Raw genomic sequence first — 10,216 nt, forward strand, 5'->3', positions numbered from 1 at the left:
AAGAAACTTTTACGCCTTGATATACATTCTTAGCAACTACGAAAGCAGCATTATAGATCACATTTCTTTTACCCTTCTTTTTCATATTATACTTGGTGTTTCATCGAGCGGTAACCACTCCTAATTCTAGCAGCTATAACACCGATATTCCGCCTACCAATTCTCTCATTTTCAGCTTCATTGAATATATTAAAATATAATGTACAAATCTCAATTAATTATATCCTTAACTTCTTGATCTCGTTGCAATTTTAAATTAACACTAAAATCCAATCTAATTCAAGCTAAATTTGATCATAAACAAGCCCAAGAAGCCCTAAACCCTAAAATTTCTTTCACCAAATGTTTCAAAAATCTACAAGTATAAGAATTGAATGGATTACCGGTCGGCGAGGACCAAGGTTGCGTGAATGACGCAGCGTTCCCGGACATTAGAACAGAACCCAACGGTGATCTTGTTGAGATCGCCACGCAGGACGCAGCCATTCCACACGGAGGCTCCGTCGTAGACGGTTACTTGACCGGCCAAGACAACGTTGGGAGCAACATAAGCATCGACAGCTACCTTAGGGACCCACTGGCCAAGAGGGATGATCTTTCTTTGACCCCTGTAGTCCCACTTCACTCGATCCGACGATGGCGATATCGTTTTGGCCGCCTCCGTGGCGAAACTACGGGAAGCGATGACATTACGGCAGCCAGAGAAGGCCGAGGCCGCGGCTTTTCTGGAGAAGCGAGCTGCGATAGATGTCGCCATTGCTGATGGTAATTACGGTAAACGATTCAGAGCTGAGAGAGAGTGGATTCGGAGCTTCAACAAGGGAAAAGAGAAAGGAATATAAGCCCAAACCCCAAATCAGATTCTTTTTTATGGGCTTTCATGCAAGCCCAGAAACCTGCCAATCGTGTCCATTCGTATTTCGTACAAGTAAAAATCGAGTACGATATAACCTGGAAACTGGTTCTTAATTTATTAAAAAAAATATTTTATACATTGATAATTAAAAAAAATGTAAACTCTAACTATGAATTTCAATTTTCTAACTCAAACGGTCGACGGCCATATCCGACCATCATTGTCATCGTCAAACGTTTGTGTTTTGATCGGAATTGCACGGTGGTTTTAATGGTGGTGGCGGTGTGGCTTGTGGACGTTGAAATTAACGAAAAACAGTGATGGTATATGACGAACCTTTGAATGCTTCTCCCCAACAAACAGTGGCATATTATGACGAAAGGTCAACAAGGGTTTGATCTGGACATAGCTCGGACACTTATTTTTATATTAAGCGATTTGAATATGATACCTTTTGAAGGGTATGTGATTAATTACATTTTTATAATTACTAAATAAACCTTCTCATTACCAAACTTAAATGTCCAATTATGTATTAGGTAGGTTTCTCATTCAGATATGGAACTGCCATTCTTGGCAATTATAGTAAATATTAGGTAAGTTCAAGGCATTTGGCAACCAACAAACATAATTTCATGATAGAGTTAGATTTTTATTTAAGAAAATAAATAAAATCCAATGATTTCTTTCATACAAGAAATTAAGATTATAAAGTAAATGCTAGCTATACAGACCATTAAATTCATGAACAATAATCAATTAATGAGGATTAATGATTAATCACTAAATAATTATTGAAATACTGAATATTATGATATAAATATCATGAAATGGTTGTAAACAATATGATGTATTTGAAAAGCTAGTAAGTGATTAGATTTAGGTGTTATTGATTAATTGTAAAGTTTTGATATGTTTCAATAATTATTTTAAGAGAAAATAACCTCAGTGACAAAAAATGTCTTATAATACGATTTTAACCAACTTTTTTGGATTTGCCAAAATGACCAACTAAATCGCAATGCGATCGATAATCGCAACGCGATCTTCGGTATCGCAAATCATTTCCAGATTCGCAACGCGAACTTCGACTATCGCAATGCGAACTTGGACTATCGCAATGCGAATATGTAAATCGCAATGCGATAGTCGAAGTTCGCATTGCGATAGTCCAAGTTCGCATTGCGATAGTCGAAGTTCGCGTTGCAATTTATTCCAAATTCGACTATCGCATTGCGATTTACATATTCGTATTGCGATAGTCCAAGTTTGCATTACGATTTATTCCAAATTCGTTGCGATAGTCGAAGTTCGCGTTGCGATTTATTCCAAATTCGTTGTGATAGTCCAAAATCGCAACGAATGGTGGTATTGCATTTGTTTCTTAAGAATTTTCTCTAAAAATATAGTATTCGCGCGGACGTGTCGAAGACACGTATTACCATAACCACGACCACGACCACGACCACGACCACGACCACGACCACGACCACGACCCGACCCGACCCGAGACGAGACGGACGGCGGCGGCGCGCGAGAGTTCCCCTTGTTCTCTATCACTCAACAAGGAAATGGGAAAGCCAAGCCTTAAATACCATTCCCAATAGTGTTTCCAATACTATGTGTGTAACATCCGCAATACTGGGTTAGTGACTAAATTGAAAAGTTTCAGAATTTGGTGATTAACGTATAAGAATGAAATAATTTAATGATTATTAGAAATATATGATGAAGGTTATTTAGTAATTATTAAAGGAAATTAAGGGTTAAATGGTCATTTGACCAGAAAGATTTTTATCTTTCTTTTAAAGGTGATATAAACGTGGGAAATGAGAAACATCTAGAGTTCTCTTCTCCTTTCTTCTTCTTCATACGTGGGAGAGCAAGGCAAATGTGAGAGTTTTATTAGTTGATTATTATTTGAATTTTAAGTTTGGTTTTGATCTTTAGTTGATGGATAAACTTAAGGAAAGCTTGGGTTACGGTAAAATCAAAGAATGGAGGGGTTAAGGGAGATTAAAGATTTGGAGTTTTTATATGAAATTTGGAAAAGAATTGATAAGTAGAATTTGAAGTTAATTTGACTTGTCAATAGTTAAATTAAGAGATTTGGAGTGATATAAAGGAATTTAGAACATGTTGAAATTTGAGTATGATTATTGAATTTCATAAGATGAAAGGTTTTTGAGAATTAAGATGGGATAAATGAGTACAAATGGGTTTAATTATGTGTGTTTGAATTTAGTATATAAAAGAGGTTGAAATAGGAAGTGTTTAAGTTGAAATGAAGTATTTTTCGTGCTGAAAATGTAATTCTGGGCTAGGGGAATCGGTACCCATTCAAGGGGAACCGATACCCCTTCAAGCGAATAAATTTCCAGAATGTCATGGGGGAACCGATACCCCCACAGGAGGGAACCGATTCCCCCTAAAGGAAAATTGTAAATATTGGTTTAATAAGTTCGTTTAAGTTGCTAGTATCAAATTACAAGGTGTAGGTATCTAATAATTGTCTTAAAATGTATAATTATGTAGATTCAGAGCCTAAACGAGTTCCATAATCATTGACAAGTAAGATCGATAAAAAGGGAAGATAAGAGATTGGAATGGACTAGTGAGGCCAGGTGAGTGCATACAAGTTAGTTTATGATGTTTAATGGAAATAAGACTTGCGACGAGTCTATTTCCTATATTATAATGCATTAATTTATGATCATAGGCATATGTTTGATTTGGGTATATGTGATATATATTACAATATGTGTTAAATGATTGTGTGAATACATGTATTGTGATAAGTATAGGAATTAATATGAATGGTCTATATGATTGCATGGGAATGTGATATTATATGAATATATGAATATAACGTGTAACTTTATGAGGATAATATGATATTATATGAATATAACGTGTAACTTTATGAGGAAGAATTGGGTGTTATATGATTTAGGTATGAAAATGATCTATGCGTAAGTAAATTACGTGATTATGTGACTGTGTGTGAAATAGAGTAAATTAGGTACGTATAAGGTATGTAAATATATGGCTATGGAACAAAGTATGTAATAATAATACAATGTTATTTGATTTATGATTTTGATATGTGCATGGATACATGAAATGGATATAGGTTATTATATATGTTACATGATTATATGCATGTGTGATATGTGCTATGAGACATGCCAATGTGAAATGAAATAAGCCAAGTGACTATATGAAATATGTGATTGTAAGATCAATGATTACACGTACATGTGGTACGTGACAGAAAGGAAATGATATGAATAAGTGAAGTGAACTGTTATAAATGACAATGCCCATGTTATGTGTCATGAGAGCTAGGGGTATAATTGGCATGCCAAGAGTCGAGGGTCTATGTTGTCTTTCGGGACATATATGTATTCTTTGGAACATGTGTGAAGTCTGGTGAGACACATACTTGATCCTTGACATATGTATATGATTCTTAAGGAATGATATGTGGTCCTTCGGGACATATATGTATTCTTTGGAACATGTGTGAAGTCTGGTGAGACACATACTTGATCCCTAATATATGTATATGATTCTTAAGGAATGATATGTGGTCCTTATGGACATTATTATATGGCACTACGGTGCAATTCTACGCGGCACTACGGTGCAATTCTATGTGGCACTTCGGTGCATTTATATGAGATGTGGTGACAGCATTAGTGCATAACCTCCATAAACTCACATATCTATAGTTCTCACATATGTACATGGGCTAATCAAGAGATATAAACAAATATATGTTAGTGGTATGATAAATGTTATAGAAATGATATGATGTTGTGTGTGTATAGTGTTTGATTGAAAAGGTTAAGCATAAAAGTATGTGATTACATGATAAACTGTTAATGATGAGTTATGTGTATGTATGTTTTACTGTAATTAATCTGATATGATTTTATATGATACTAAGAAAGCATGTAATTTGGTATAACATGATAGAACAGAACATGCATGTATTGATATATGTTATAAAGTGCATTATAAGTTTTTATGCCTCACTAAGTCATAGACTTAGCGTGTGATTGTTTCACACGTAGGTTTCGAGAAGAGTAAAGAGTAATGCGAGCAAGACAGGTCAGTTCTCCTTACCAAATGTCAGATCAGAAAATATATGTACTGTATATAGAGTGTAGTTGGCATGTAGTCTAAAGATATAAATTGTATGAACTCTGATATATTTTGTAAACGTTTTGAATAAGTTAAATGTTATTAAAGTTTTTAAATTACTCACTATTTTATACGAATAAATGTTTGAAAAGTCAATGTGACACTTCAGACTCGTATCCGGGTCGGATACGGGTTGGGGGTGTTACATTTAATGGTATCAGAGCTAAGGTTTAGCCGATTCTCGGCATAAACCGAAGTCTAAAGTATCATAAAAGGTGTACATGCCAACATAGAGTGAAAAATTTCTGATCTGATAGTGTAAGGAGTATGTTGTTTTGCTAATAGAATAAGAATAGTTTAATACAGTAGAAATCCGATCGTGATAATTTCGAAGTAAGTGAAAGGTGATATTCCTGATTATGATAGCTATTCACCTGCCCTGGCCAGGCAGGATGAAGAGCGGACACCTCAGGAAATGCCTAGTAAGATCAAAAGTTGATTTCAGAAAGCTGAAATCATATCTGAATAATGATAGAAAGTTTTCATTGTTTTGAATCGGAAACATGATATAGAGTAGTTTTGTTATTATGTGGATAAGATAGAATATGGTGAACAGGTGTCACCATAAGAATGTTAAAAAGATCTAATGACGTGGTGAGTACGTATAGAAGAACTCAAGGATAAGTGCATCAGTGACAAGTGTATAAGATGTATAAAGTCAGAGCTTATGAGTTTGAAACGAAGTGATAGTATTGCGCATAAACAAGAGTATGTTTATGATAAGGGTTTGCAGTTAAGATGGAAAGAGTTAGCGTTGGCTAACTAGAGTATGTGATAAAAATGTACTGGAATTATAAGATTATAAGATATTGTCAGGATATGATAACCAAATTTGAAATGGATCTGGATACAGTTGCATATTTGGATCATAGTAATATGGTATAGTAAAGGAAAATGAAGTAAGAATTTGTATATTTGAGTAAAGCTGAGGATTGATAAGAAGAGTTTGAGAATGTGATATCGATGATCAGATTATAGGACACAGGAAGTCAGAATGTTGAGTTTGAGCAAAAGAAATTTCAGGATGTATGAGAATAGAGGTGAAATTGATAAGTTGAGTAAGCGAATTTTGAGATAATTTAGATTGGAAAGGATTTATATGATTGGTATAATAGGGCTTGTGCCCTAGATTGAACAAAAGTTATTAACTAGCTGTCAGAGTAAAGGTACTAGAGTTATAAGATTGGAGGAAAGATAAAGTGGAGTTAATCAAATATGATATGAATCTGGATGTGGTTATGTATCTTGATCATACCGATATGATGTAGGCAAAGAGCTAAGCGTTGGTATGTTTTAAAAAGTGGCTTTAAAGAAGAAAATACAAATACAAGAGATAATAAAGTATAAAGATCGGTAGAAGAAACAGGGATATCAAAGTTATGAGGATGCAATGAAGATGGTTACACAGAGATAAAAATAAGTGATAAGACAAGAGTATGTGAACATAGAAGGAAAGATATGATTTGTATATAAGAAGATTTTGATAATAAAAGGATAAATGGATAAAGAAATGAAAAGATGGTGTTTAAATGATTAAATATGATAAAGGGTTATAAGGAAGTGCAGATTATAAGTTTGATTAGAAGTAATAAAAGTATGTAAGGTTATATGAAGAGATTATGTGTATCGTAATATAGACAATGATGAAAGAATGAGTAAAAGTTTGGATTGTGGAGAATTAATTAGAAAATGAGGAAAGAAATCAATTGATTGATCTTTGATTTTGAGTGATAAGAATTGATGTTACTGTCTACAGGATAAGTAACATTATATGAATGAAATCAGAGTTATGAATTTGAAACAAAGGGATAGTATTGTGTATAAGAAAGAGTGTGGAGATGATAAGGATTTGTACTTTAGAATGAAAGAGTTAGCGTTGACTAACAAGATTTTGTGATGAAATTGTATTGGATATAGTTGTATAATTTGATTACGTAAATGCGATATAGTGAATGAAGTGAGGATTTGTATGGAAGTGTAAATGATAAGTTCGATATAGAAACACGAAAAGTGTGCAAGGTGATGTGAAAATATTGTTTGACTCCTTAAAGTATATGTTTAATCACAATTGAAGAAGATTTAAAGTTGTGTTTTGGTCAAATGATGACGAAATACAAGTTTGGTATGGTTATAAGGTAATTAGAGAGTTATGAAGAAATAGATGGATTTATGATATAGAGTGATGAGATGGATGTTACTGTCAATGTGATGAGTGACATTATATGGAATTTTAGAAATGTCAAAGGAAAAATGCATAATCGAATGAGATAAAAGACAACAATGGATTGGTATTACTGGTTATTGTTTATATGATAAGCAACAGAAGATGAATGTATAAACGAAAAAGATAGTTGGAAAACTAAAGGATTGAAAAGTAAGTTTCTGATGATGACAAGAAAGAATAAGTTAGGGAAGCAACATAAGAACATTAGAAGATATGTTCTTATTAAGATGTGCAGTGAAAATTTGAGGACGAATTTTCTTATAAGGAGGGGAGAGTTGTAACATCCGCAATAACGGGTTAGTGACTAAATTGAAAAGTTTCAGAATTTGGTGATTAACGTATAAGAATGAAATAATTTAATGATTATTGGAAATATATGATGAAGGTTATTTAGTAATTATTAAAGAAAATTAAGGGTTAAATGGTCATTTGACCAGAAATATTTTTATCTTTCTTTTAAAGGTGATATAAACGTGGGAATGAGAAACATCCAGAGTTCTCTTCTCCTTTCTTCTTCTTCATACGTGGGAGAGCAAGGCAAAGGTGAGAGTTTTATTAGTTGATTATTATTTGAATTTTAAGTTTGGTTTTGATCTTTAGTTGATGGATAAACTTAAGGAAAGCTTGGGTTACGGTAAAATCAAAGAATGGAGGGGTTAAGGGAGATTAAAGATTTGGAGTTTTTATATGAAATTTTTGGAAAAGAATTGATAAGTAGAATTTAAAGTTAAATTTGACTTGTCAATAGTTAAATTAAGAGATTTGGAGTGATATAAAGGAATTTAGAACATGTTAAAATTTGAGTATGATTATTGAATTTCATAAGAGGAAAGGTTTTTGAGAATTAAGATGGGATAAATGAGTACAAATGGGTTTAAGTATGTGTGTTTGAATTTAGTATATAAAAGAGGTTGAAATAGGAAGTGTTTAAGTTGAAATGAAGTATTTTTCGTGCTGAAAATGTAATTCTGGGGCTAGGGGAATCGGTACCCATTCAAGGGGAATCGATACCCCTTCAAGCGAATAAAATTTCCAGAATGTCATGGGGGAACCGATACCCCCACAGGAGGGAACCGATTCCCCCTAAAGGAAAATTGTAAATATTGGTTTAATAAGTTCGTTTAAGTTGCTAGTATCAAATTACAAGGTGTAGGTATCTAATAATTGTCTTAAAATGTATAATTATGTAGATTCAGAGCCTAAACGAGTTCCATAATCATTGACAAGTAAGATCGATAAAAAGGGAAGATAAGAGATTGGAATGGACTAGTGAGGCCAGGTGAGTGCATACAAGTTAGTTTATGATGTTTAATGGAAATAAGACTTGCGACGAGTCTATTTCCTATATTATAATGCATTAATTTATGATCATAGGCATATGTTTGATTTGGGTATATGTGATATATATTACAATATGTGTTAAATGATTGTGTGAATACATGTATTGTGATAAGTATAGGAATTAATATGAATGGTCTATATGATTGCATGGGAATGTGAAATAGGTTATATGATAAGTGACTATACATGTTAATAGTATAAGTGATCAATTATAAGAATTAATATAATAGATTTATATGACTACATGAGAAAGGTGATGAGTTAAATAAGATTAGACTATAGAGTAATATGCGAATAATATATTAGTGAAGGGAATTGAGTATAAATGATGATACCAAACCATAAGATAAGTATTTACTTATAGATAATATATTATATGAATATAACATGTAACTTTATGAGTAAGAATTGGGTGTCATATGATTTAGGTATGAAAATGATCTATGCGTAAGTAAATTACGTGATTATGTGACTATGTGTGAAATATAGTAAATTAGGTAAGTATAAGGTTTGTAAATATATGGCTATGGAACAAAGTATGTAATAATAATACAATGTTATTTGATTTATGATTTTGATATATGCATGGATACATGAAATGGATATAGGTTATTATATATGTTACATGATTATATGCATGTGTGATATGTGCTATGAGACAAGCCAATGTGAAATGAAATAAGCCAAGTGACTATAAGAAATATGTGATTGTAAGATCAATGATTACACGTACATGTGGTACGTGACAGAAAGGAAATGATATGAATAAGTGAAGTGAACTGTTATAAATGACAATGCCCATGTTATGTGTCATGAGAGCTAGAGGTATAATTGGCATGCCAAGAGTCGGGGGTCTATGTTGTCCTTCGGGACATATATGTATTCTTTGGAACATGTGTGAAGTCTGGTGAGACACATACTTGATCCTTGACATATGTATATGATTCTTAAGGAATGATATGTGGTCCTTCGGGACATATATGTATTCTTTGGAACATGTGTGAAGTCTGGTGAGACACATACTTGATCCCTAGTATATGTATATGATTCTTAAGGAATGATATGTGGTCCTTATGGACATTATTATATGGCACTACGGTGCAATTCTACGCGGCACTACGGTGCAATTCTATGTGGCACTTCGGTGCATTTATATGAGATGTGGTGACAGCATTAGTGCACAACCTCCATAAACTCACATATCTATAGTTCTCACATATGTACATGGGCTAATCAAGAGATAAACAAATATATGTTAGTGGTATGATAAATGTTATAGAAATGATATGATGTTGTGTGTGTATAGTGTTTGATTAAAAATGTTAAGCATAAAAGTATGTGATTACATGATAAACTGTTAATGATGAGTTATGTGTATGTATGTATTTACTGTAATTAATCTGATATGATTTTATATGATACGAAGAAAGCATGTAATTTGGTATAACATGATAGAGCATAACATGCATGTATTGATATATGTTATAAAGTGCATTATAAGTTTTTATGCCTCACTAAGTCATAGACTTAGCGTGTGATTGTTTCACACGTAGGTTTCGAGAAGAGTAAAGAGTAATGCGGAGCAA

The 10,216-nt window shown here is 33.1% G+C and overlaps 1 protein-coding gene across 1 annotated transcript; it reads right to left on the minus strand.

Moving 5' to 3' along the window:
* Window positions 1–364: 364 nt before the first annotated feature.
* LOC120127630 (gamma carbonic anhydrase-like 1, mitochondrial) lies at window positions 365–805 on the minus strand. Its single transcript, XM_039145489.1, has one exon. It carries the CDS (start codon window positions 755–757, stop codon window positions 380–382), a length of 378 nt encoding a protein of 125 aa, XP_039001420.1. The 5' UTR covers window positions 758–805; the 3' UTR covers window positions 365–379.
* Between the last annotated feature and the right edge of the window lie 9,411 nt (window positions 806–10,216).

Source organism: Hibiscus syriacus, unplaced genomic scaffold (assembly GCF_006381635.1).
Source record: "Hibiscus syriacus cultivar Baekdansim isolate YM2019G1 unplaced genomic scaffold, ASM638163v2 tig00110469_pilon, whole genome shotgun sequence".
Taxonomy (NCBI): Eukaryota; Viridiplantae; Streptophyta; class Magnoliopsida; order Malvales; family Malvaceae; genus Hibiscus; species Hibiscus syriacus.

Bases quoted from the DNA above. Each gene is read 5' to 3' on its own strand.
- LOC120127630 (XM_039145489.1), bottom strand. From the start codon at position 757: ATGGCGACATCTATCGCAGCTCGCTTCTCCAGAAAAGCCGCGGCCTCG.